The sequence below is a fragment of the Drosophila pseudoobscura genome, chromosome 4 (genome assembly GCF_009870125.1).
Source record: "Drosophila pseudoobscura strain MV-25-SWS-2005 chromosome 4, UCI_Dpse_MV25, whole genome shotgun sequence".
NCBI classification, from domain to species: Eukaryota; Metazoa; Arthropoda; class Insecta; order Diptera; family Drosophilidae; genus Drosophila; species Drosophila pseudoobscura.
The window spans coordinates 21,704,131-21,729,593 of NC_046681.1; the positions used below are offsets into that span (position 1 = coordinate 21,704,131).

Consider the following 25,463-nt stretch of genomic DNA (forward strand, 5'->3'; position numbering starts at 1 on the left):
TATTTGGCTTAAATAAAATTTAGAAATAAAACAAGAAACAAAGTAAATGCATACAATTATTATTTTTATTGCCAAATGGTTTGGATAAAGGATTAATAGGGAAAGTCCCATACAAAAATCAAATTCACTTTTTGATTAAATAAATGCAGAAATAAGACAAAGCAAAATAGGATTGTTATTTTTAAGAGGAACTCGCTTACAATTTTTACCTTTTTTTTTGGCTTTTTTGACTACAAATATAATTTAAATATAATTAAAATTGTTAAATTGATATTTGGCTTAAATAAATTTAGAAATAAAACTAAAAACAAAATATAATTGTTATATTTGCAATCGGAACTCGTTGGTTTATGGCGATTCATGGTGAATCGTTTAAAACAAATTAAATATTAACTAAAACAATAATACAATCGAGAATTGTACAAGTAGTATCGACATATTTACAAGGATACCTAACATTAGCTAGTATCCTCACAATCGTTTTTCGTGTGTCCTAGTCCAGCCTAGTAAAATCCTCGGGACTGATGTCCTGGGCCACTAACATGCCATGGAAAATAGTCGCTGTATTATGGGCCAACTCCTGCGGTTTGCCCTCCTCACAGATCCTACCATCGTCTAGGACAATAATGCGATCCATGGCCTGCAGGCCACGCAACCGATGGGCTATAAACAGCAAAGTGCAGCTCTTGAAGGCATTGCGTAGCGCCTGCTGCATGCACAGATCGGATTCATCGTCCAAATTGGAGGTGCCCTCATCGATGCACACAACTTTGGCGTTCTTCAGCAATGCTCGAGCGAGACATAGAAGCTGCCGCTGTCCAGCAGATAAATTATTGCCGCACTGCTCTACGCGACCATCCAGGCCGCCCAGCTGTTGCACCAACAGCGTAGCCGCCGCCGAGTTTTTGACGGCATGCCAGATCTCCGAGTCATAGAAGCCATGACGGGGGTCCAGATTTTCCCGCACAGTTCCTGGAAACAAGAAAAAGATTCATTAGAAATTATAAAATGTTGCCAATATTTTGGACGCACCTTCGAAGAGGAAAGGCTCTTGGGTGATGACTCCTATTCTCTCCCGAAGTACACTCAACGGCAAAGTCTTTAGATTCACCTGATCCAGTCGTATCTCTCCCTGGGAGAGCGGTGCCACACGCAGCAGGGCAGCCAGAACAGACGTCTTGCCCGCACCAGTACGCCCCACAATGCCAATGCGCTCGAACGCCTCCGTATCGAAGCTGATGCCACGCAGGGCCGGTATCAGATGCTCCCTGTAGCTTAATTGAACCTCCTGAAAGCGGAGGACGCCCTGTGTGGGCCAGCCAAATGGAGGATCTGCACTGCCCGAGGCATTCTGTTCGCCCTCCAACTGCAGATACTGATCCACACGTTCGACGGCAACCAGTTCCTGCTCCGTTTCGGCCACTGCATGCAGCAGATCCCCCAGCTGTCCCGTAATCGAGAGAGCATAGGAGATACACAGCCCAACCAGACCGGGATTCGTTGCATGCGAGGCTGTAATGGCGGCTAGGAGACCCGCACCACCCACCAGCAGCGTGCCGAGCAACTGCATACGCAGGGCCAGCCACTGTTGAGCCGCTGACTGCGTCAATTGCGCCTTGATACTCTCCTCCAGCTTCACCTGGAAGTCCCTCTGAAAGCGAGGACTTGCCCTCATGCTCCTGATCGTTGTTAAACCCTGAAGCGTCTCCGTAAAGTGTGTGTAAAGCGGGGACATGGCATTGCTCGACAAACGCTTAATATCCCGCGAGGCATGGCGATAGCTTTGCTGCAGATTGAGGTAGATCGGTACCATCGGAATGATGACCAGACCCAGCCAGGGCATGGCATACAGACTGACACAGAGGGCACCCACCAGTCCCGCCAATTGTGCCAACAGAATGTTGAGTATAAAAGGGAGCGAATCGTCCACAGTGTTCGTATCGGAGGAGAAACGATTCAGGATGCGTCCCACGGAGGTAATGTCGAAAAAGTTGAACTTGGCCTAAGGAAGAATACCAATTAGAATACGCAATAGTGCTCCCTCTCGAGCAGATACTCACAAACATGACTTTCTTGAGGAGCTGTTCGTGCATGAAAATAGCCGCCTTGATGCCAGCATAGGCAAAGATGAAGGCCCTGGCCAGCGTGGCTAAAGAATTTGTCACCGCAATGGCCGTGAAGATGCCCAGATAGAAACCAGTGGTATGACCCGATGCCGAGTCGTTACCCAACAGATGCTCCAGCGATGTGTCATTCGAATGGGGATCCAGTGTGGTCTCTGTGACCCAATGCGCCAGCCAGGCATCACTCAGATTCCTGGTCATCTGCATGAGCAGCACAAAAAACAGAACGGCGAAGGCCAAGGGTGACGTGACGGCACGCCAATAGCAGGCAAAAACATTGCTCGATAGATGCCCAAATTCCCGGGATTCCTCGATCAGCAGACTGTCTACGCTCCGATTGTCATCCTGATTGGATATCTCCACGGAACGGCGACGCACTGGCTGACCCGCATCGTCTTCGTCCACATCCTCTTCGCTGAGATCAATGCTTTGTGTCATGTATTCACTGGGTCCCAGCTGGCCATCCTTCACCTGCAGTATCTGATTGGCATGGAAGAACAGGGGCACACTACGCGTGACCACAATCCGGGTCTTGTGCTTCAGCAAACGGAGTATACAATGCTTGATAATGTGCCTGGCCACATGGGCATCCAGCGAGGAGAGTACATCATCCAGCAGATAAACTGAAATCAAAAAAGGATTAGCAAACAAAAACAGAAAAGAACCAGAGCCTGGCTCTAAACCCTCTCACTTTTCTTATCCTGATAAACGGCTCTGGCCAAAGCAACTCGGGCACGTTGGCCTCCGGACAAAGTTCTACCATTCTCGCCCACGCCAACAAGATCCCCGCCCAAGATCTGCAGATCCTCCTCCAGGGCGCAGGCGTAGAGGACACTCTTGTACCATTGCTCGTCGAAATGGGCGCCCCACACGATGTTGTCGCGTATGGTGCCACGCTGCAGCCAAGGCGACTGTGGTACATAGCCAAAGCCAGTGGTTAGCTCCTGAACACAGACCTCGCCATCGGTGCATTGGAGACCGGCCACAATGGCCGAGAGGAAGGTGCTCTTGCCCCCACCAATAGGTCCCTCGATGCAAATGAGCTGTCCCGCTTTGAAGTCCACATTAATGTCCTTAAGGCGAAAGGGTATGGCAACAGTGGGTGCTTCTCCCTCCTGGCTGTCGTGGGTGAACGTGGCGCCCTTCATCTGCAGCACACTGGTCTTTGGTGCATTCAGAGAAGTGTTCTCCCCGCCGCTTCCACGCATTATGGGATTGTAGTAGCTGGAATAATCCAAATTGGGTACGTCCATCAGCTGTTGCACGCGTCGGATGGATACCCAAGCCTCGATGAGACCATTGAGGACCCAGGGAAAGGCATTTAGTGGTCCAATGAGCATATAAAGCAGCGCCACACTCGTGTAGGTCGTCGAGGCCACCAGTTTATTGCCCATCAAGACAGACACACCGAAGGTGAGCAGGCACATCAACACCGGTGTCGTAGCCCAGAAATACACGCACATGGCATCCAGATACTTCCGCTTCGATAGAAATCTCAGTTCCTCCTGCCTTAGGCCACGTATTTTCGTGATAAATATATCCTCCCAGGCATTGATTTTGATCTGTTTTGCTCCTTGCATGGTCTCTGTGGTGGCCGACAGCCTGGCATCCTTGGCCGTCATCAGGCCACTCGAATAGATGCCAATCCGTTTGGCCAGCCAGCGATTAATAGGTATCAGCATGGCGGCAAAGAGCACACCCGCCAGGAAGGCGGCGCCCAGCTGCAGATACAGTAGATACAGTGTCGTAAACAGCTTGAAGGGTATGCTCCAGAAGAAGTGAAAACTAATGCAAGAGTTTACAATGCGATCTGTGTCCGTGGACATCAGATTCAGCATATCCGGCTTGCTTTCCTTGATGCCACGGGCCTCCAGCGCCTTCCGGTAGATACTGTTGACCACGCCCACCCGCATCTTCATCGACACCATGGCCATGCGCCAATCAAAGTGTGTGGAGCACAAGGCGGACAGCAGAGTGCTGCCAAACAGCCCCAGAGCATAGTAGTAGGCCTGCGACGAATCCGAGTCCGTGTCCTGGCCCTGCCGCAGGAGTCCGCCCAGCAGCAGGGGACCCGCAAAGCCACTCAAATCGGCCACAAGTCGCAGGAGTCCAATGAGGTAAAACTCCAAACCAAAGCACTTGTGCAGGGCACGCCAGAGGCTCTGGGACTGCGAGAGTGCCAGGTGCAGGCGCTCGCTCAATCGCGTGATATTCAAGGCATCCGGGAGATCAAAGAGATCCTCAATCTTTCGCAGCTTTCCGGCCACTCCTTTGGCAATCAGAGGATGCACCCAATGGAAGAGGAAACGCGACGCCCAGTTGGCCTCATCCTGGGCATGCCCCAAGTGAGCTTCATTCATGTCGAAATGAAAGTAAGTATAGCGATTGGAGAGCAAGGCTTCATCTTCTCTGCTCGCACCGCCACGTGGCTGACTGGAGTACACTGCTGAGCCCGTGGGCAGCAGCGTGGCCCCATAGAGAAGATCACATAGTAGAGTGACCAGGCTCCAGGGCCACCAGTCGAAATGCCGACTGGTGCGCAGCCAGACGCCATCCAAAACGACAATCGTCAGCCAGACAACATTGGTGAGGAGAGTGCCGCGATGACTAATGTCGCCAGAGTGTCGAGCCGTCAGCAGGAAACCTACAGATGCAAAAAAAAGAAATGCTGCGGTCAAAACGATCACAAATAGCAGCTGCTCCTCCTCCCTCTTACCGCTGTGTACCACCCACATAATGCATTCGGCGGCAACCACCAGAGTGTCGACCGCATAGAGTGGAATGCCCTCGCGATGGAATACAAATATCTTGGCTACGGGTAGCAGAGCCAGCACAATGCTGAGTATTGTGCGGCATGACAATAGCCGGAGTTGCGTCTTATTCCGTACGACTTGTCGCGTCTGATTGCCGAAATTGTAGGCGGATATGGCCGCAAATATATAATAGATGGGCAGCTGGAGCAATATCTTCTGGAAGCAGGGCAGCAGATCGTTTGTATCGTTAGCAAACGGTTTCAGACCCGTCGGACAGAATTCTGTCCAGTTCCAGGAGAAACTCTTCCAATCAATATCCGACATTCTGATCGAACGGACGGTGGTTTCCGCTTAGTTGTACGCTTTGGCGCCGTTCTGATAATTAGTCATCACCGTATTGCATATTTGCACCACTAATCGTTGTTAAACAAAGCGCGGGGTGAGCTGATAAAAGCAACTAGGGGGAAGGAACCATTGTAAAAATACAGGCCGCTATATTTTTATTGGCGTGCTGCCAACTTGAGGCGGAATCGGAATATCCCTGTGAATGGCAATTGGCAGTAGAAAGAAGCAGCATTTGTTTACAATTATTTGTGCAATAAATATGACCACAGGCGATGGAGTGGACGATTCTGGGGCTCAGGGCAATGGCACTGGCGCCTCCTTGCCCAGCCAACTCATGGACATATTCAAGTCACTGGCTGAAAATGACAAGATCATCTTCAAGTCGCAGCAAATCGATGATCCGGAACTGCCCTTCGTCGAAAAGCAGCAAATCGCCCAAGAATCATTCGAGAAGAACCGCGAGAACTTTCTCATACGCTTTGGCAGCTTCCTGAATGCCAGCCAATTGAGCAGTTTCCAGTCCCTGGCCATTCGGGAGCCCATTAAAGCGGAGGAAAACCTTGAGGAGATGTGCCTGCTCCTGGAGGACTTCAAACGAAAGCTGAACACTCGCACCGTCTGTGTGAAGAATCGACGCTATCAGGCCTTGCAACAGCTCTTACAGAAAGGGGAATACTTCAGCCAGCACGAGATGATGCAGCGGGCACCGGATCTCTATCAGGAATTGGTCGGCCAATACCTCACGGAGAAAGAAAAGAAGGCGAGGGACAGCTATGATGTGAGGAACACCAGCTTTTCGGGCATACTAATGCACACGCTGGAGAAGAAGCAACGCGATGAATTGCTGGAGAGAACACAGCTACAGACAGCCATGGAAGAGGAGGAAGAAAAGCCACAGGAGCGGCAGGAAGTTGAAGAACCTGTGGTGGCTTCGTCCAGCAGTCGCAGGACATCTGAGGCTCGAGTTGAGCCACAGATATCCGAGGTTCATGCATCCCCAGAAGAGGAGGAGGAAGAGGAGCTCCCGCCAGTTGTGTATGAGGATTTTGAAGTGCCTGCCGCTTGCCGCCGTCAATGGGGTGAATTCGAAGAAGATGCCCCCATTGCCTGCTCCACCAGTCAAAACGTGGTGTCTCCAGCTACACTAAAAGTAACAAAAATCTCCACTCCGGAATACTACAATCCTGGGGAGCGTGAACTGCTGCGCAACGAGTTCTTAAGCATGATGAAGGAACGCTTTCTCAGCGGCGAGGATAAAGACTTTGATTACACAGCAGTGGACGATGATTCTACGTTAGATGATCTAAAACTAATCGAACAAGACGAGGAAGATGCGTATTTCGAGCCCAGCGATGAAGAGGTGGAGCAGCCAGTGGACAAGCCAGACGAAGCATCCTCCAGCGAAGACGAATTAGACGTTTATATGAGGCATCTGAACAACCACCACAGTCTGCAGCAGCATTAGTCTTTAATTTTAGATCTTAAAAACTAGAAATACATGCAATTTGAGTAATTTAGCGACTCCTACTGTCTTTGCTACTATCTTGGTCTGCCACGGCCACGTGGAAAACCGCGTCCACGACCACGCAACACCTTGCTATTCGGCGGCGGACTCTTGGGCCGCAAGAGCTCAATGCGACTGGTGCAACCGGTGGCTGGGGCCTCGGCAAAGTAAGTTTGATACGTTTCCGCATTGAAATTGGAGTTTGTTAGTTCCGGTCCCACCGTAAGCCAGCCCGGCCTGATGCTCGAATCTCTACCAAACACATGCAAACGCCTGCGGCCCAGACAAAAGTGCTCGATGATGTGAAAGATCTCGATGGGCTTCTCGAAACTGCCAAATTCCTCTTCCTCGGATATAATCAGATCTATGTCGACATTGGCATGGATAAAATCCCCATCGGTGGAGCGTCGTACAGTGCCCTTGATGCCCATCAGGCAGTGTTCCTTGGTGCGTTGAAAGACGGCCTTCGGCTCCAGTTGCTTGGAATGTCCGGGCTTGCTGATGTTTGTGCGTATCCAGCAGATGTCCTCGCACCGGCGAAAGCCCCATTTCTTCAGGCAATTACGACCCATGTCCAGGCCTTCGGAAGAGCCACACCAGAGAAAGACAAACGAACGATGAGCGGCGATTTCACCCACATCCAAATCTGCAAGAGGAAAACCTTTACCAAAGACCACTTATGGTTGCTAAACTCTTTTCACTTACTGAGTATTTCATCCCAATTCCAGAAGACACGCGGTGCACCACCGACTGTGGCCACAGCAGGCGCTGCCCGTGCATATTCTTCTAGCGGCGGCTCAATAAGGATCACATCAAATTTGGCACCCAAAGACTTTACATCCAGTGTCTTTAGGTCCGCCTTCAAGTACATCGGAGCCGAGGCCGTATCCTGGATGAGCTTGTCCTTTAGTTTAATCAATTCCCTCAGTTTCGGGTACTCTTCGAAGCGATCTTTCAGCCCAACGTCGCGTATAAAGTTCTGCGGCCTTTGGCCCGTGTCCACAAAATGCTGGCAGTAGTCATTGTGCGGATTGGAGGATTGTGTGCCCTTTAGAAATGTGGATGAGTCCCTATAAATAGTTTCGCTGGGTGCATTTTTTGATGAGGAAGCGCCTCCATCCTCCTCGTCACGTTGACCGCCGGCGCTGAGCTGACGGCTGCTGTTGGTGTCCTCTGAATTGCCCAGGACCTTCTTCAACTCATCCACACTGGACAAACCAAGCTGTAGGGGTACATAAAAAATTTAATTTATAGTGCATTTTTTTCAAGTTAATTTTAGCTTACAGTTTGGGCCAGAAGTAGCCGGCGTTTGCGGGAGCGCTCTTGGGAGCTCTTCAGGACATCGCTCATGATTATGAATACGAGTAAATAGCTTAATATATAGTTAATATAGACAAAAACTTTTAACTTAAAATAAGGGACAAAAAAATTTGCCGTCGCTTTGTCGACTATCGATTATTGATAAATTTGACGGTCACAGCGAATGTCCACATATATCCAAGCAGGTTGGCAGCGCCGCAGAACAGTGGCCATTCACAATCAGCTGCATGCGTCGCCGGAAAAAATATTTTTTATTAAAACGTTTTTACTGTGATTTTGCTTATAAATAGTGCAAATTGTTAACGTAATTTACTGGCATAATGAGGCTGGTGCGCAACACGCTGCTGGGCGCACTAGTCGTGCTCGCCGTCTGCCTGATCTATGCAGCCGCACAGGCAAAACCAAAGGTTTGTTTGTGGCCACGTCACTTTCGGCCTGGGTTCTGAGTCCCAAAGAATCTAGTCCGGAGTTGGGGGTGCCGTGCCGTGCCGGCAAGCACTAATCCAAAGAGATAAACATTATGGGCGTTCTTTATACTTGCAGACGGGCCTCTCTTTATCGGAAAAAGTACAAAACCTTGTGGAAATGAATGCTAAGAAGCCTCTGCTGCGTTTCAATGGACCCAAATTCCGGGAATATGTGAAAAATTCTCCACGAAACTATTCAATGATTGTGATGCTTACGGCGCTGGCGCCGTCACGTCAATGCCAGATATGTCGTCATGCCCACGACGAGTTTGCAATTGTCGCCAACTCCTACCGCTTCTCCTCGGTCTATTCCAACAAACTATTCTTTGCCATGGTAGACTTTGATGAGGGCTCCGAGGTGTTCCAATTGCTGCGCCTGAACACTGCCCCTGTGTTCATGCATTTCCCTGCCAAAGGAAAGCCCAAGGGTGCCGACACCATGGACATACACCGTGTGGGATTTGCAGCCGATTCGATAGCCAAATTTGTGGCCGAACGTGTGGATGTGACCATACGAATTTTCCGTCCACCCAACTATTCGGGAACTGTGGCAATGATCACGCTGGTGGCACTGGTGGGCAGCTTTTTGTACATACGCCGTAATAATCTGGAATTCCTGTACAACAAGAACCTGTGGGGCGCCATTGCTGTGTTCTTTTGCTTTGCCATGATTTCCGGTCAAATGTGGAATCACATTCGTGGCCCCCCATTGGTTCACAAGTCACAGAATGGTGGCGTCGCCTACATACACGGCTCATCGCAGGGACAACTGGTGGTGGAGACATATATTGTCATGTTTCTGAGTAAGATTTATATATATTTATTTGTATGTATTATATGTATTTTAATGTATTGTTTTTGAATTCGCAGATGCCATGATTGTCTTGGGTATGATATTGCTCATCGAATCGGGTACGTCAAAGGGTCATAATAAAAACAGAATAATGGCCATGGTTGGTTTAGTTCTTGTGACAGTATTCTTCTCCTTTTTACTGTCTGTGTTCCGCTCCAAGGCGCAAGGTTATCCCTATAGGTAAGTGTTCCTCCCAGAACGATTTCCACTGACTAAGACATTAATTTCTCAATTTTTTTCTTTCAGTTTCTTGTTCAAATAGAATCGACTGCGCAATGTCCCTGTTTCCCCGCCCGTACATTACATAGTTTTGTAGTTAAAAATCTGAGTAAACGAAGCACCGATTTTGTGCGTGTGTGTAAAAAACGACTTTAATAAATTCCACTACTAAATTATTTGTACAATAAACGGATTTGATCACAGCAGATAGGGAAGAATGGCACGCCGTCGCTTGGGATAATCCTTAAAAGTCTCCTTGTACCATTGATGGGTGAGCAGAGCGTTGATCGTTTGATTGCTGGCCACCCAAAGGAACACCAGCTTCCAGGTGCGCACTGGCGTGAACAGATCCGCCAGACAGAAGTACATGACCACCTCAAAGAACATGTGTGGGGAGGATAACAGATTGAACCACCCGCCCTTGGGCAGCAAATGCTGTTCTGTCTTCACGGCACCCGTTTTGGCATCTTTCCGTAGGTTTACCAATATCATATTACTCGAGTACTGCTGATGCCAGGCGAACATAAACACCAAAAAGTAGATGATTTGTATTTGGGACAAGTTCTTGGGCGTAAACTCCGTGGGCTGCGATCCGCGCACAAAACCGGCCGTGTTGGACAGCAGAGAGACAATGGCCCCAAAGTAGTGTACATAGCCAACGGCATAGTGCGACAGGTTCATTTTGCTGTGCTTCGAGAAGATTTGCACAAAATTCGTCTCGTAGAAGCGGCGAATGCACTGCAATGTGAGCAGAACTGTACCCAGCAGAGCCGTCGTAGAGTCCACTTGCACCTTCCGATTGGTGGCACCGCCGCACACCAGGTCCAGAAAGCCGAGAGCATATTCCGGCGCCGCAGATTGGCTGGCAATGGAGCTGACTATCAAATACAGCGCCAGCAGGGACCAACCAAAGGCAAAGATGTAGAAATGCTTGAACCAGCCTTTGGGAACCTCCAAATAACTGACCAGCGCATCGGCTTCACCCTTGTGCCTGTGCTTGCCATAACGAAACGACTGGCGTATACTATTCGGCAAATGTGACTCCACAAGGGTCATCAAACTCCCAAAGAACACGATGGTTGTGATGAAGATGCAGAATACCAGTTGTGTGAGGTTTACGTTGTACTGATCGATGAGCTCCTCGAGGGAGCTGATTATGGCGAGCACCATTGCGAAGTTTCAGATTGTTCTTATGTAAAAACTATATTCAAATGCCAGAAACTTTCTCTCAGCTTTCATTATCAGCACTCTAGAAAACAGAAAACTGGCGGCGAAAGCTGTTCCCTGTGAATGGCAATTACATACTGCTTAACCAGGAATCGATAACAGGTAGGACCGCGCTTTTTAAAAATCAATTATTTATTTATTGCCACTATTCAAAACTGCAAAACTATTTTCGGTTATATGTGTATATGCTATGCTACTACAAATGTATATAAATTGATTAATACGATATGGTTGATTTGTGTGTTTCCGGTAGGTATATGTACGTTAAGCGATTGATTAACCTGCAATATTGCTTTTGTTGTATTGTGGATCAGTATCTTGTAATAAAGCGCTTTTCTTTTTGTTAACAATAGAGCACTCTCGGCGACATTTGTCATATGTCCACGCCATTGCGCCCCAAAGTGCCGCCAGTGTAAGGCGGCGGCTTAGGACGAGGATAAATGCTAGAGGCGGCGCCACAGTCTAGCTGATAAAAGCTGTTGCTGGGACTGTAATAAATACAATTGTGAATAAGAGAGTTATACAAATAATTGTTTGTGTACCTCTGAGAACGCATGCTGGTATTGTCCAAAAGAAAATTGGGGTCTTTAAGGCTTTTCAAGGTAGTAAGAGGCTGATCCGCACACTTGACCATCTGCACCGTGGAGGATATGGGAGATTCAAAGAAAACCGAGCTGAAAGTAAGTCAAAAGAGTGGTTAAATTATTGGCTTAAAATGGTCCTAGATATTAAAATGAAAACACATAAATTCGAATATCACCTTTCGGATTCATGATCCGTCTCAGAATCGCTTGGCGCTTGCGCACAAGACTCTTCGCAGATGTGAAAAATGTTTGCAAAGAAAAACTCAGAGTGCGGATCGGAACTAAAGACCAAAAAGGGAAACAAAAATAATAAAAATCCCATCAATTTTTGGCTCATCCGTTCAGACTCACAATTTTTGGTGCTGAAAGCATAAGACCGCCGAGAGCATGCCTATTAGGATGGCAAATATCATGCCGGGTATGGCAAAGGCAAAGGCAAACTCATCGATGTAGTTCCGACGGGGCACATCCTCACGCGTGATGCCCATCCAGCGATCGTTGTGCAACTGCTCGTCACCACTTGGCTGCTGCTCGTTCTGCTGCTTGCCGCTGTGGTAGAGTATCTCCGTGGGCGACTCCAAGCCGACCATCTTAAAGGCGCACCAATCCAGCTTGAAGCCCACGTTCTCAAAGATCTTCTGCACCGAAGTGCGCTTGTATGTGCACGACGGCAGCTTATACAGCGGACGCACTTCCTCTTGGAGCTCCTTCAGGCGCGGCGAGAACTGAGCCACGCTGCCCACATGGACAATGACTCTGGAAAGAAGGCTCTCGATATCATTTCTTGGATAGATAGATATATTTTTCAGCGGCTCACCCTTCACGCTGCTGTGGACGCAGCGGCAGGCGTCCGCCCATATTGACGGCCGATTCCATGAACACAACACTGAGATCCTCCTTGCTGCTAGGCCACAGATCCTTGCGGAAGATGTTACGCAAGTTTTCCACTCGTCCCGGGTCCATGAGATGCACCCAATTGAGATTATCGATCTTCATTTGCACAACATTCGGTGTGGGAAACTTCTGGCACACAGACATGGCCAAGTCCGTGATGCGTGTCTCAAAATTCTGACGATTCAAGGCAATCACCTCGATGCTGAGGGCCTTGCCCGCCTCCGTTTCCGGCGGAGTGCCGTAGAGAAAGCCCGCATGATACTCGTGGCTGTACTCGTACCTCATCCAGGTGGGCAGATCCGGATAGTTACGCATTGTCGGGCGATAGCTGAACTGTTCGCTGATTACCTGGTGCGTCCAATTGAACAAATGCGGTTCAATTTTGTACGTAAAAAGTTCACCCACATTTGCCTGCAACGTGCCGCCGGCTGCTCCATTGCAGAGGCAAAGGCAGGCCAATGCAGCAACGATTAGGAGTAATAACTGCATTTTAGGGGGTGTCACCGATTCACATTGACATTTTAATTGACCATAAACAAAATTGGTGGCCTCTAGTTGCGATGAAAAATTCCCATGGTGTGTATCTGGCCGGGAGAGGCAGAGGCACCTCACCATCTCTCGTGCTCTTCAAAAGAGAGCGCAGGCGCATTTTGTGTGTCGCGTGGGTGGAAACTAAAAGACCTGTTGAGTGGGTGTCTCTCTTAGGAACCATATCATATAACTTTGTACATTATTATTAAAATGATTAATGTTGTGGAAGATTTGAACTCCAAAAACGGTTTACAGTCTGCCAGCGAATTTCCATGGCACTTCAGTATTTTTCTGGTATATATTGTTAAGGTTCAGCCCCACTTAGAGATGTGCAGTGTTCGCGATAGGTGTGAACTGCATTGCATTTGAAGCATACAATAGCAAATCAAATAGATATGAATTAAAAAAATAACCTGTTGCTTGGTAGTTAATTTTTTAACAGTAAAAAGAAACCCTCTAATAGTGAACATAATCAACATAAACCAACATTGTAAACGATAGTTTTTATCAGTCATTGGCTCATCTCTAAGCTGTTTTATCAGCTGCAAAATTCGGCAACAAAATTCCAAGAAAAAATACGTGGCTTGCGCGTTTTTTATCTCGCACAAACTGGAGAAGTAATGTTGTCTGCTAACAGGTAGCCCCAATCAAACCACAATGTGTCCCTGTCTGCTCCAGTTATTATTTTATCTGCTTGCGACAGCAGTCGCGACGGGCTTTGTGGTATGCCACCGAACACACACACACCCAGGTGGAAAAAGTCTTGATATTTCTTTGATTTGTACAGATTGTGGCTGTGGTGCTGTATAAAACAAAACCCTATCCGAATATAGTGAGACACTCGGATGAGAAGTCCTTTTTGGATCCACAGAGCATACAAACGGTGGCCTTTCCCAGCATTGAGGATGCCCCAACATTGGAGCTGAGCGTGATTGTGCCGGCCTACAATGAGGAGAAGCGTTGTATGTTGTTAATTGCCTTTCATGATGAATGACCGCGTATGGGAGCTCCTCAGCATGAGTAATCATCACATGATTTGTCGTACATTTATAGTGCCTTCCATGTTGGATGAGTGCCTGGCCTTCCTCGAGGAGAAATCAAAAGGTAAATCCAGTTTCAATTACGAGGTGATTGTCGTCAGTGATGGTAGTGCCGATGCCACTGTTTCTGTGGCCCTGCGCTATGCCAAGAAGCACGGAGCCGACAAAGTTCGTGTCATGGAGCTCGTGGAGAATCGTGGCAAGGGTGGAGCCGTCCGTATGGGCGTTCTAAGTGCCCGAGGGCGGCAGTTGCTCTTTGCCGATGCGGATGGTGCTACCAAATTCGCAGACTACGACAAGCTGGAGGAATCTTTGTCCAGCCTGGCGTCAGATTGGCGACACGATGGCATAGCCATTGGTTCTAGGGCTCATCTAGAGGATGATGCTATTGCCAGTCGCAGTTTTTTCCGGTAAGCAGGAAAACAATTTTAAAATTAATCTTATTCTTAATGAAAAATCCTCTGCTTCCAGCACCATCCTGATGCATGGTTTCCACACACTCGTCTGGCTCTTTGCCGTGCGCTCTGTACGCGACACCCAATGCGGCTTTAAGCTATTTACACGATCCACGGCCCGAAAACTATTCACCAGCCTCCATGTCCAACGCTGGGCCTTCGATGTGGAGCTGCTGTATCTCGCCGAGCGGCTGAAACTGCCCATGTCCGAGGTGGCTGTGCGCTGGACAGAGATTGATGGTTCGAAACTGACGCCATTCTGGTCGTGGCTGCAGATGGGTAGCGATCTGGGCATGATCTGGCTGCGGTATACGGTGGGCGCCTGGCGCATTGCTGCCATCGAGAAGAAGGAAAACTGAAATCCATTCTCCCACACGCATTTTGAATCGAAATTTCTGCTATTTCCTGCTTAATGAAAGCTCGTATATCTATTTTTGTAGGCCTCGTAAAAAAGGTATAATAAATATGTAAGCACACAGTATTTTTGTCAAAATAAGAAATCTTCAACCTTAATTGAGTTGGCGCCTTCATTTCAAGATCTGTTATCGTTGTGCAGTATTTTAGTAAGTTTCGGTATTTTTAGTAAAAAGTAACTATTTATATCGTATATCGATCGCTGGCTGCAAAAATCAACAGGATCTACATGCGTAGTTACCATGTAGTTGCCATGTAAACATTATTTTTTCTTACCTTTTTTTAATCCCAATTTTATAAAGAATCCACTAAAAGGGAGTAGTTCAAGCTAGCCAGTCTTGTAGCAAAAGTGATTTATTAATCTGATAAAACTATGTGTTCAGAGCTTCGGGTCCTAGTTAGCTAGTAACATTAGACAGAATATCAAAATCGAGTAATATGATTTCCGATCGATTAGCCCGTTGTTGACCAGCTGCTATGTAAATAAGCCACCGAAACGGATGAAGAAGACTTTTAGCACAGTTCAGGTAAAAGATACTGTGATCTTTTTTGAATGAAAAGATGAAGGAAAGGATGGATATACCAGAAGAATTATTATTTTCCGTGGATGAACTCAAGTTGTAGTTCGGTTTAAAAAAAGGGCGCTTGAGTGGGGTAATTTCGTGTTTTCGGTCACACTGCGGCTGAAGGTTGCGTCGGCGCCGTTTCCTTCGGTTTTGATAGCGATTTTTGTTTTAAATTCAAAACAAGTGATTGCAGGAAATGTTTATAAAAGATTAAGCTAATCCGTGAATGCAACGCTATCAAGCAACATATATAGGATATTCTCGGCTGCGTCGCCGCCTGTTGCTCATTGCATGTGGCTGTGTATGTGTGTGTGTGATGGATGTGTGCGTGTCACAGCTGTGCCTTCGATATTGTTTATAATTTTTTTGCCTCCATATCCCACAGGCGGTAAGTATGCAAATGCATGCTGAACAATCCGGTCGGTTGCCGTTTCCACTAGTCGTCGTCGACTCGCGCGTTTTGTTCGCCGCGTAAACGAAAGTGATTTTTTGCCGGCTGTTCCGGGTGCCGCCGCCACCGTCGCGCGTTTCGATCGGGTCATTGCTTCAAATTGCTCAATCAACGGCACTTGTGGTAAGTTGTTGGCACAGTTATCACAAGTTCCCTCTCCCACATTCTCTCTCTCTCTTTTCTGTAATATCAAATTTCGTCTTTTGTTCTTTGTTTTATCAGCACAAATTGTTTTTATAGTCGCAAGAGCTGCGCTTTAAAATTTTCGATCCCATTTGCTTTCTCTGTTCTTTGCCGATAAGCCCTCTCTAACAAGATATTTTTCTGATCGGATTGGGTTTCCGTTTCAAATTGGAATTCATTTGCCAGCTGCACATTTGCCAATTTCATATTTTAGAATAATAAACAGTATGAAAGTCATTCGCAAAAAGAAGCGAAAACCCACGGCCCTGCCACCATTTGCGTGGCGAAATTCAAAGTCACAAAAAACAAAAACGAGTTGCCAGGCCACGCCCGCTATAGAGCTCTGTAGAGCTTCAGCTCTTGTCTCCTGTCTCCTGTCCCTGTCTCGCTCCCCCTCCCGGAAGATTTATGTACATTTTGCGCCTTCTGCCATCCTTTTTTTTTATTACTTATGCCAATGCGCGTCGCGCTCAAGACCCCGCTCTCTTTGCAGCGACGGCTCTGCCTGATTAAAGTGCTTGAGGATGAGTGTGTGTGTGTGTGTTCAGGGGCAGGGGTGTGGGATAGGAGTAGGTGGCTGAGAGCAGATCTACAACAACAGTGCGGGCGTCCTCTTTGTGATTTTTGTTGTTGTTGCTAGCGCATTTTTCGCTTTTGTCTTGTTGCCTTTCGCTGGATGCAGATGCAGACGTGTCTGTTCTTGTTCTGTTTTGTTGTGTGCGCAGTAGCGGATTCTATTTTATGAGGGGGTGATTGGAGATATTCTTTTTGGAGGCAGTGGCAGTGCGCTCCTGTTCTTGTTATCTTTTGCGAACGGTAGAATAGGGAACCTCCCTAAAACCCTCTTATTGGTGCATTCCGCTCCTGTTGTGCAGTAGCGTAAGGGCTTTGCTTTCGATCAGTGATCTCCCCTGGAGGCCACTCCGCTCCTGGTGCTTGCTGGCGTTTTTGTTGAAGTGTGATAATTCCAGAGAGTGCGCGCATTGCTGTTGTTACCTCTCTCTGTTTGTCCTCTTACACGCTTCGTTTCTCCACAAGGAAGAAAGAGAGGATCAGGGTAATCCTTTAATCTGTTTTGTACAACTGGTTCGGTTCAAGGTCATCCGCTGCGATGAACATTGTCGTCCGCTCGGGGGCTAATTAATTGTCCATTTAATCGTTCGATTTACTGCCTGACTTGTAGACGAAACCTTGTCTCTCTTCCATAGCGATTCCCTCTGTAGTGTTTCTGAGAGGCCTCTTCCATTCTGATTGATGTCAGAACGCCGGAACGCCCACGGCAATTAGTCAGCGGCGGAGGTAACTCCCAATGTTCCACGGTCAATGGCACCACCACTTGGGGCACCACCACCACACACAACATTCGCACGCCCACGCCCCCTTTGAACAGATTTATGGCCTTGTCCCCTAGTGTTGTAACAATTTTTTTCTGGTGTCTGCTTCTAAGATTTAACAAAAATAAAACATTTTCATTAACACGATATTTTGGTTGCCATAATATTTTTGTTCCTTTCCAGACCATCATCGGCATCATCATCATCTCTCGTTATGATGATGAGCACTAAGATGCAGAGGAATGCCCATAACCATGGCAGCATCAAGTCTTCAGCCTCCCTCCGCTCCAGCAGCAAATCCTTTCAGGCCAAAATGGACAAAATGTCGGAGCGGCTGTACGATGTTGTCAAGAGCGGCTCCATGGTGAAGCGGGCACAAAACAAGAAGCGTTTCACGCCGGTCAACTATAAACATCGTTGGTTTGAGCTAACCAAGCGGACACTCTGCTATTTCGATGTGGAGAATGTGGAGGTGAGTGCTCTGATGGAGATTTAATCGATTTCAAATCGATTTAAAATCGATCACATTGATAATTAATCGATAAACTACAAACCCAAATCTATGTAAACGATTATCGAAAAATAATCATTATCATAAACCTTCTTCCGATCACAAATCCCCCCTAAAAGATGAGCCGCACTCCACTCCCGTTCGTCTCCCATATTTCATTTGGGGAAAAGTTACATCCGTTAGCCAGTTGTCAGGCTCTCGACAATGGCATGTCTTTGAAGGAGGCAGGCGGCAGGAGGCGTAACAGAACAAAACAGAACAGAAATTAAAGGAGAGCCGTGTCCGTGTGGGCTTCATTATTCATGTTCAAGTGTGCGTCTCATCTCGTCGTCATGGTTTCGTCATTTATTGCGTCGTTATTACGGCACCTACCATCCACGGCCGGCTGCCATCCAATCTGCGTACCAACTGGAGGGATGTGGGAGAAATGGTGGGGAGGGTGAAAGGTTACTCTACCACACACAGCCGGCTGCTTTCGTTTCAAAACAAATGTCGGTATTTTGGTTGGGACGCCCATGCTCTAGTCTCCAAGCTTCCCACACATCCTCCCTTCCAGTCTCCACTGGAAGCCAAAGCAACCTTTGTGGTTGGTATACACACACACACACACACAAAAGCAGCTGTTTGCCAGCCAAGAAAGCCGGCGAAAACTCACCCCCAGAAAGAGTCCTGTGTCCTATCCCGTTTTGCCATTCCAATTGGAATATCCTGGATGAACCCGAACGCTAACGGGGCTCTCGGCCGGGCGGAACGACAGGACGAATGGTTCATCGGCCCGGTGCCGGGAGTTTCTAGCGGTTCTTGGTCGCGTCCGGACGTGTGTTACATTTTTCTCGTGAACTCTCGCATTTGTTTCTCCATTTTCTCGATCTCTCCCCACATATAATTGCTGAAAACATATTCCTTACGAAGGACCCCTTATCTGTGTATCCTTCGAGACTTATTTGGTGTTGTTGTTTTATGTCAAATGGAAAAGCTTTGCCGGCTGCACTACCCTTGAAAATTTGATTGGTTTTCATCTATCCCCCAGCTCTCGGGCGGCAAACACCCGAATCCACCCTTATTTCGATTCGTATCTTTTAAAAAAGAAAATATTTTGCCGCATTTTCCATTGAAATGTAGAAAACCGAATCTATAAAGTGAATTGAATCTATAAATATTAACCAAAAGGAACATTCGAGTCGCAATTTCAAATACTTTTGCGTATATAAAAATCCCCCAAAAAAACGGTGAAAAAAAAACCAAACGAGAAAACGAGAAGAGAAGAGAAACAACGCCCCACCCAAGGCACGAAAGTTTTTCAAGTGTATCCTTCTGCTGCTGTATTGGTGTATCTGTGTGTGTGCGTGCTTGTGTGTGTGTGTGTGTGTGTGTGTGCGTGCGTGAGTGTTTTTGTTGCCGCACCCCGAATATCCTGTGTGCCTGTGCCTAAATTAAAAGGATTATCCACTGGACGCCTCTGGCTGCAAAAATATCTACATAACATTGTAGCTCCTGGGGTAAGCATTCTATCTATGGCCTGGGTATGGTATGGGGCAAAGCCTTGGGGATTTCCTCTAGTTTTTTGTTTTATTTTGTGTGTATAAAGTTTTTGCATTTTCCAATTGAATTAGATATAAGAGATGATGTTTTGTGCCGGTGACGACGCCTAAAATGATGCAACAAAATTTGTTAAAAATTGGTTTATTAAAGGAAAGTGTAAATATGTCTAAGGGTGCTGGAAGCCCAATAGCTAGATGTATAAGTATATTCCATGAATAATCTGTGGTCTTGCAAGATAATCATCGAAAGAACAGCTCCTCCTTATGTGGGTTTTAGGGAAAGCGATCATATGGGTACCCAACGTTTTATTTTAAGGAACAAATTTATAAACAATGGTTGAAAATAGTTTATGGATAGGAAAATTAATGGAAAACTGTTATAAATGTTTTGTTGCAAATCTTATTAATATGATCTTATATTTGAAAGGGTAGAAACGGTAGACAGCATACTAGGAGAACAGTCACAGCTTCCTCCGAATGAAATGTTTAAAGAAGAAAAGGCAGAAAAGGCAAAAGATCTAAAAGCTTCAATTGATAGTAAAATAAGGAAGCTAATACCTCAAGAACCTCTAAAGAAGGGATAACCCTCGTGACAACTACCACCAGCAGTCGAAGCACCCGTTGTATACCCCACGACAGCATGGAGTGTCAATCACTCTATTATTCTATAATTTTCCCATCCATTCATTTCATTTTTCTACCCCTCTACGGTTTTGTGGCTGCTGCTGCTGCAGCTGTTCGTGGTTCGGAGGGGGGGAGGCGGGGTTCGATGAACTCATGTAGAAAATGTTCCATTAATTGATTGATTCGCGCGGCCACCCCCTTTTTGGAAAGTGTAGAGAGGATGTGTTGTGACTCCTCCAACGCCAACACCAACGCCAACTCCATCTCCAGCTGCTTGCGATGGCTCTTCTTTCTTCCTTGTAATTCCATGTCCAAGCGGTCCTGTCATGTTTATTGGGGTCATAGCCTGGACATAGAGAGCGGTACCTGATTAATGGGCTAGCCAGCCAGTCAGCCAGTCAGCGAGTGCAACTGAGTAGCCCCGACCGACCATCCACGTAGTCAACCTAGTCATTGCACTCCCGCCTGGACTTCATCATCATCGTCATCGTCATAGGAGTTGGAGTTGGAGTTGGAGTCGTCGTTTTGCGGACATCGTCGTCGGTTGTGTCATTAACCTGTCATAAAAATCGCAGCTTGGACTCCAATCGTAGTCCCCAGTCCCACGAGTAGAGTGTAGAACACACCTCCTCCTCCTCCTCCTCCTCCTCCACCTCCTCCTCCTCCTTTTTCTTCTGTGCCTTCTATGGCTCACCGCGGTGGTATGCTAATTGAACCTGGGCTGGGACTCTTTTTGTTTGCAAACACTTTGCAGGTTCTCTACGGTCTCTCCCTCTCCCGCTCGCTCTTCCCCCGTCCCTGCCCATTCGAGCGGGTTCGTTCTGCTCTCTAATACATTTCGCGCAGATTAAGGCTGTAAATAACAATTTCCTTCGAAAGGAGGCGGGCACGCTGGAGGTAATGCGTGTTAAATAGAGAAATGAAGATGGATATACCTAAAAGTGGGACAGATACGAAGATGGGAGCACCCTTTCTTTTGGAGAGCAGTTGGAATGGGATAAGATCTCATGAGAATGCGGATTGAGGACTGAGGATATGTTTCTATATCGAATACTGATGGGACTCTCCAGTGCCTATTTTTAATGAATTCTACATTGAATTATACCCGGATATGTGAGGATGGTTTTGGAGTTTCAAATGCTTGATCAGAACTTCCTGGGAACTTCAATATATGTCCACCCAAGTGGATCAAGAGGATTACCTTTCCCAAGGAAATTTACAGTCCAGTACTTATAGAAGAGAGATCTCTGAGCTGCTCTAAACAATATTCCCACATGACCCATTCGTAATTTGATCAACGTAGCGTGTCACGTCGTTCGATACTCGAAAGATAATTACTTTTGGTACGTAAACCCGTGGATGGGCAATGTTTTATGCGTTTCTCCCCTCCGTCGTGTCATAAAATATACACTTACATAAATCGGCAAAAAGGGTACCAGTATATCTATTTCCAATGCCCATTGCCCAATGCCCAATGCCCATTGCCCTCTGGGCTAATGGAGGTGCCATCTGCATCTACATATAACCCATTCCAATGTTCGGTCGTAAAGTGCTTGCCCCACGGCATGTGTGTGGCGTGTGTGAGTGTCTCCTAATCCTGCCACCGGTAGCCACTTTTCTAAATGAAGGTGCAGAAACGCCATATTTTTTATGAGTTTTTGGGTGGTTTTTACGACGCTACCAAAAGTGTTTCGGTGTCTGCTGATCAATCTGCCATAATTGTTGAGAATTTTCAATTAGACATTCAAATTTATCACCAGAAATGGACTTGGACTCGGCCTCGCTTCCCTTAAGAGAAATTGTGTGTCTGTCTGTCTCTCTGGGGATTATTACTCATCGGCTTGCATTTTAAAATTCTTCACGAATTGACACCTTTAGGGCCTCCACCTCCTCCTCCTCCTCCTCCTCCATCGAAATGGCTTAAAGCTGATTTCGTAGAATTACAAAAAGCCAACCCGCAGCAGCAGCTCCACCGATGGTCGATGTTCGAGTCTCGTTTTGTTTTTTTGTCTTCTGACAAATTAGCAGAGTCTTTGGGTTGTCTTTGGAGTCGAGTCTTTTTCGAGTGTTCAAGGTGGTCTGGTCCCGTTTCCCCAATCCCCAATCCACAATCCCCAATCCCCAATCGGTTCGTGCTGGTTGTGTCTTTATGCCTTTTATAAATCTTCTGTCTTCTGTTCATTTTTTTTGGCGCCAAAGCCAAAATGTTTTTGATAAGCTTTAAGGGGTCCGTACGGTCCTTCATCTTCATCTCTCTCCAGATGTCACCTCTCTCCTGGCAGATCCACAAATGAGTGTATGGCATGTCGCTGTATGTCCTCAGTTTCATTTCCATGCCCCCTCCGGCCTCTTTGGGGCAACCTGATGTCCTCAGTCGTCGGTCGTCAGTCGTCTGTCGTCTGCGGTTGCCCCCAGAGGAGGAAGTGTGTGTGTCTCGCGGTGGCAGTTGCAGTTGCAACCGCAAGGCGGCTGTAAGACTTAATAAAGCCTGATTACAGTTACTTGTTTGCCTTGTGATACCCTTTAAAGCGGAGCGAGGTATATGCGAATGGAAGTGTAATAGGAAATATATTCGGTTGATTCGATTTCAACAGGAACTCTGGGATAAAGAACTTTTTCTGGTTTCAATAGACAATGAGCCAAAGGTAATCAGTAGGCAATGAACAGAACCAGTTGGAAATGAACCAAAATGATCCGTAGAAAGATTAGGAAAATAAGAACCAGTAGAATGAAAACTGGAGAATCTGGAGAGAGAAAATGAAAAGAACCATAAGACGGAGAACCAAAAGAACCAGTAGAAAATGGCGCCAAAAAAAGGCGCCAAAGGAATCAGTGAAAAAGGCAACATAGAGAAAAAGAACCACTAAAAACGGATCCAAAAGAACTAGTAAAAAAAGGAGCTGAGAATGTGTTCGTTTCAGGATCCATAACGAACATTAATTCATGCAGAAAAAGCTAATTATAAACATCCATCAATGGTACATGGAGTATTAAATCTTCCAGACTCCACACTCCACCCACCCCCCCGTAGATCCGCCATCCCAAAACGTGACAGCTGTCTTATATGCTGACTAATTACCGCCACTTTTCGAGAGCATTTACATAGGAATATGCATAATACTCGCATGATTATATGCCCCCAAACACGAACCAAGACCGCACCACACCACATATCAATTGTGCAGAGACCAAGCCCTTTTTGTAAACACTTGTAAGCAATTATGAATCATAATCAAAAAGGTAACACTCGACCAGCTCCAAAGCTCCAAAGCGGATCGAAATGGAAATGGAAATCGAAGTATCATGCCAGTCACAAGAGTCACAAAAAAGTAAGTCACAAAAGCCCGAAAGAAGTAACAATAATGGAATTATATGGAAAACCTGTTGGTCTCTCCCTCTCTTCAGTACATGATTTGCCTATTAAGGTGGCCCACAAGAGATGTTGATGATGATTCACTCAATGAACGGGAAAGGAGAATGCCAATGGGAGTACTTTTTGCCGGTACTACCATTCACGAGCATATATCTTTCGTGACGGGCATGCCAAATGAAGGTGCATCTCCTCTAATGAGTTTGTAAATCCCTAGGAATCGAAATGTGATATATAACCAGGAGCAGGAGCAGAAGACGACTCCCTTCTCTATCCTTTTGTTAGTGGCATCCCAGACGATTGCTTTGTTCGGCAGACCCTCCTCTGTCTTTCGGCACTCTGTGTTCAGGCTGGCTAAGCTTTTCATGCTTCATTATGCTCTGCTCCTCCCTGGAAATGAATGAATTATGCCTCGTCTTCTTTTGTCTCTTGTCGCCCACGGACTCTGGGACATTGAGTTATTACGCAGACAGGTCGTTGCTATTAAAAACCCTAGTTGGAAAACTCAACGCGCCCATTCCCCCTTCGGACTGATTCCCATAGCAAGTGAGGGCTGGGCCTAAGCCTAAACACCTTTTACGCCTCATTATCAGTCGGTTATGGGGCTTGGGGGATGCTATCGCATAGGGGCTCCCAATAAACAAACGTTTAATTGGAATTATGTTTAAAAATAAAACGCCTTTCTATTGAAAAAACACGAGAAACGAACTTTGAAGCTCTTTTTTTATTGGCATTATCGCCTCAGCTATTTCCGCTGTTAATTCGAGGCTCACGAGACACCACCACCGATCGAAAAAAATACCCAAAAACACACACACAGAAAAAAAAGCATAAACCGATTCCCAATAATTAGAAATCAAAGCCGGTTTCATCTTAAGACGTGTGCATGTGTATAAATACAGTGAGTATCAAAAATATATGGCTATCAGGCCATATCGGTTTTTTCGTATGTTTCAGTATTTTAAAGTATTTATTGATATATTTTGGTATATTCATATTTCTTGTCTATTTCTTAGTATTTGTTGGTATATTTCAGTATGTTTTGTATATTTTATTAAATTTGTAACTGATTTTATCTAAAAGATATGCTTTACCTATGGATTCTAAGACTTGACTTTGAGTGGGAATCCTGAATGCGTATCCTAGGTCATAGGGGTGGAATACGCCCACAATCAATCGACCTTGATCATGAGATCATGGAGTGCTCTTTTTGGGCCATAGGAAATGCCCTTTAAAGGGGACATAGACTGTTTTCGAATGGCATTGATTCGCTGTACAAATTCCCCATAAAAAAAGGATACAAAGCAGAGAAAAGGATAGTTTCGGTATTTTGAACAATGAAATACCAAAAATATTCCACAAAATTCGATGAAAATATAATTTAAATTCTATTCGTTTGTCTGTTGAAAATGAAGCTCTTCCAGCAATGAAACGTACTGTATTTTCGTATACGATTATGATTCCGAAACTTGTCTACTTTCGTATTCAATAGTGTTATCATGAGAGATGGCTTGAATGGTCAGATACTGTCTTCGACTGGCGGGGCGGCTGGCGACCGCAAATGTTGCCTCGCGCGTCCAAGATCGTTGAGAGCTCGTTGTGTCGCGCCCCCGCCCCCGCCCCCCAATCCTCTCTGTGGTTTAATGATTGATCTTATCGCAAGACGCGCCGCTCCGTGAGTCATCATAAAACACACATCTTTTTCTTCTTCCTCAGCAGCAGAAGCAGCAGCAGCAGCAGCAGCAACCGGCCATAAGTTGTTAGCTGTTTTGTACTTTATGGCCAAGAGGAGGAATAGAGACAGAGAGAGGGGGAGTGGCAGGGGAGCAGGGAGCGGTGCGGTGCGGTTGGGTTCATAACTCAATGTGGGATATGTCTTCGCGGTTCTGTTTAAGCCGCGTGCGAGATTTACTTTCCTCATTTCATGGCCCACACAAAGGCCGTTTACCATGGGATGAAATCAGTTTTGAATGGCCTGAAAATACATCTTTCCGGGATGGGAAAATAGCTTACGAATATTCGAAAGTCATTTAAGAAGCGCGGCGCAAAGTTCTCATAAATTAATGTTGGGATAGGTTTTAATACGAGAAAATGAACACATAATTGAGATATTTTTAACACAAATATTCTAAGGAGTATAGGATTTAAATACGA

At 46.4% G+C, this 25,463-nt stretch overlaps 8 protein-coding genes across 10 annotated transcripts in view; 4 read left to right on the forward strand and 4 right to left on the reverse strand.

Annotated features, from left to right (window-relative positions):
* Positions 1 to 45: 45 nt before the first annotated feature.
* On the reverse strand, positions 46 to 5,382 carry LOC4816838 (multidrug resistance-associated protein 7). Its single transcript, XM_001356559.4, has 5 exons — positions 4,840 to 5,382; positions 2,815 to 4,767; positions 2,061 to 2,746; positions 1,033 to 2,002; positions 46 to 972 (listed from the first exon to the last, which is right to left on the reverse strand). Exons 1-5 carry the CDS (start codon positions 5,198 to 5,200, stop codon positions 494 to 496), a joined length of 4,449 nt encoding a protein of 1,482 aa, XP_001356595.3. The 5' UTR covers positions 5,201 to 5,382; the 3' UTR covers positions 46 to 493.
* Positions 5,383 to 5,480: 98 nt separating this feature from the next.
* LOC4816839 (coiled-coil domain-containing protein 97) lies at positions 5,481 to 6,738 on the forward strand. Its single transcript, XM_001356560.4, has one exon. The coding sequence runs from the start codon at positions 5,481 to 5,483 to the stop codon at positions 6,684 to 6,686; it is 1,206 nt and encodes a 401-aa protein (XP_001356596.4). The 3' UTR covers positions 6,687 to 6,738.
* Mettl14 (methyltransferase like 14) lies at positions 6,651 to 8,179 on the reverse strand. The gene is made up of 3 exons (XM_001356561.4): positions 8,010 to 8,179; positions 7,431 to 7,947; positions 6,651 to 7,371 (listed from the first exon to the last, which is right to left on the reverse strand). Exons 1-3 carry the CDS (start codon positions 8,073 to 8,075, stop codon positions 6,761 to 6,763), a joined length of 1,194 nt encoding a protein of 397 aa, XP_001356597.3. The 5' UTR covers positions 8,076 to 8,179; the 3' UTR covers positions 6,651 to 6,760.
* Positions 8,180 to 8,241: 62 nt separating this feature from the next.
* Positions 8,242 to 9,760, forward strand: Ostgamma (oligosaccharide transferase gamma subunit). Its single transcript, XM_001356562.3, has 4 exons — positions 8,242 to 8,452; positions 8,589 to 9,315; positions 9,383 to 9,545; positions 9,612 to 9,760. Exons 1-4 carry the CDS (start codon positions 8,366 to 8,368, stop codon positions 9,625 to 9,627), a joined length of 993 nt encoding a protein of 330 aa, XP_001356598.1. The 5' UTR covers positions 8,242 to 8,365; the 3' UTR covers positions 9,628 to 9,760.
* Positions 9,719 to 10,867, reverse strand: LOC4817473 (polyprenol reductase). Its single transcript, XM_001356563.4, has one exon. It carries the CDS (start codon positions 10,752 to 10,754, stop codon positions 9,783 to 9,785), a length of 972 nt encoding a protein of 323 aa, XP_001356599.3. The 5' UTR covers positions 10,755 to 10,867; the 3' UTR covers positions 9,719 to 9,782.
* A 207-nt stretch (positions 10,868 to 11,074) lies between these two features.
* Positions 11,075 to 13,103, reverse strand: Scgalpha (sarcoglycan alpha). Of its 2 annotated transcripts, XM_001356564.4 has the most exons (5): positions 12,213 to 13,103; positions 11,747 to 12,151; positions 11,572 to 11,676; positions 11,354 to 11,485; positions 11,075 to 11,299 (listed from the first exon to the last, which is right to left on the reverse strand). In XM_001356564.4, the coding sequence occupies exons 1-5, from the start codon at positions 12,902 to 12,904 to the stop codon at positions 11,185 to 11,187; spliced, it is 1,449 nt and encodes a 482-aa protein (XP_001356600.3). In that variant the 5' UTR covers positions 12,905 to 13,103; the 3' UTR covers positions 11,075 to 11,184. The 2 variants fall into 2 exon arrangements, with proteins under 2 accessions (XP_001356600.3, XP_033235357.1); XM_033379466.1 differs by lacking the exon at positions 11,572 to 11,676.
* A 214-nt stretch (positions 13,104 to 13,317) lies between these two features.
* On the forward strand, positions 13,318 to 14,796 carry wol (Dolichyl-phosphate beta-glucosyltransferase wollknaeuel). The gene is made up of 4 exons (XM_001356565.4): positions 13,318 to 13,543; positions 13,608 to 13,782; positions 13,874 to 14,270; positions 14,332 to 14,796. Exons 1-4 carry the CDS (start codon positions 13,478 to 13,480, stop codon positions 14,672 to 14,674), a joined length of 981 nt encoding a protein of 326 aa, XP_001356601.3. The 5' UTR covers positions 13,318 to 13,477; the 3' UTR covers positions 14,675 to 14,796.
* A 599-nt stretch (positions 14,797 to 15,395) lies between these two features.
* Positions 15,396 to 25,463, forward strand: part of Btk (tyrosine-protein kinase Btk29A) — a 55,742-nt gene continuing 45,674 nt past the window's right edge. Inside the window, exons 1-2 of one of the 2 annotated variants that reach the window (XM_001356566.4) lie at positions 15,396 to 15,869; positions 17,447 to 17,735. In XM_001356566.4, coding sequence (XP_001356602.4) covers positions 17,478 to 17,735 — 258 coding nt within the window. In that variant the 5' untranslated portion in view covers positions 15,396 to 15,869; positions 17,447 to 17,477. Of the gene's footprint in view, positions 15,870 to 17,446; positions 17,736 to 19,255; positions 19,274 to 25,463 lie in introns of those variants that run through there. The other variant, XM_033379464.1, reaches the window with a different exon arrangement.

Coding starts and splice junctions, on each gene's coding strand:
- LOC4816838 (XM_001356559.4), bottom strand. CDS start 5,200: ATGTCGGATATTGATTGGAAGAGTTTCTCCTGGAACTGGACAGAATTC. Junction 4,768..4,839: donor TATGTGGGTGGTACACAGCG/GTAAGAGGGAGG, acceptor TTGCATCTGTAG/GTTTCCTGCTGACGGCTCGA. Junction 2,747..2,814: donor CGTTTATCAGGATAAGAAAA/GTGAGAGGGTTT, acceptor TTTTGATTTCAG/TTTATCTGCTGGATGATGTA.
- LOC4816839 (XM_001356560.4), top strand. CDS start 5,481: ATGACCACAGGCGATGGAGTGGACGATTCTGGGGCTCAGGGCAATGGC.
- Mettl14 (XM_001356561.4), bottom strand. CDS start 8,075: ATGAGCGATGTCCTGAAGAGCTCCCAAGAGCGCTCCCGCAAACGCCGG. Junction 7,948..8,009: donor GGCTACTTCTGGCCCAAACT/GTAAGCTAAAAT, acceptor GTACCCCTACAG/CTTGGTTTGTCCAGTGTGGA. Junction 7,372..7,430: donor GAATTGGGATGAAATACTCA/GTAAGTGAAAAG, acceptor TTCCTCTTGCAG/ATTTGGATGTGGGTGAAATC.
- Ostgamma (XM_001356562.3), top strand. CDS start 8,366: ATGAGGCTGGTGCGCAACACGCTGCTGGGCGCACTAGTCGTGCTCGCC. Junction 8,453..8,588: donor CCGCACAGGCAAAACCAAAG/GTTTGTTTGTGG, acceptor TTATACTTGCAG/ACGGGCCTCTCTTTATCGGA. Junction 9,316..9,382: donor ATATATTGTCATGTTTCTGA/GTAAGATTTATA, acceptor TTGAATTCGCAG/ATGCCATGATTGTCTTGGGT.
- LOC4817473 (XM_001356563.4), bottom strand. CDS start 10,754: ATGGTGCTCGCCATAATCAGCTCCCTCGAGGAGCTCATCGATCAGTAC.
- Scgalpha (XM_001356564.4), bottom strand. CDS start 12,904: ATGGTGAGGTGCCTCTGCCTCTCCCGGCCAGATACACACCATGGGAAT. Junction 11,486..11,571: donor ACGGATCATGAATCCGAAAG/GTGATATTCGAA, acceptor ACTTACTTTCAG/CTCGGTTTTCTTTGAATCTC. Junction 11,300..11,353: donor ACCAGCATGCGTTCTCAGAG/GTACACAAACAA, acceptor TATTTATTACAG/TCCCAGCAACAGCTTTTATC.
- wol (XM_001356565.4), top strand. CDS start 13,478: ATGTGTCCCTGTCTGCTCCAGTTATTATTTTATCTGCTTGCGACAGCA. Junction 13,544..13,607: donor CAGTCGCGACGGGCTTTGTG/GTATGCCACCGA, acceptor TGATTTGTACAG/ATTGTGGCTGTGGTGCTGTA. Junction 13,783..13,873: donor CTACAATGAGGAGAAGCGTT/GTATGTTGTTAA, acceptor GTACATTTATAG/TGCCTTCCATGTTGGATGAG.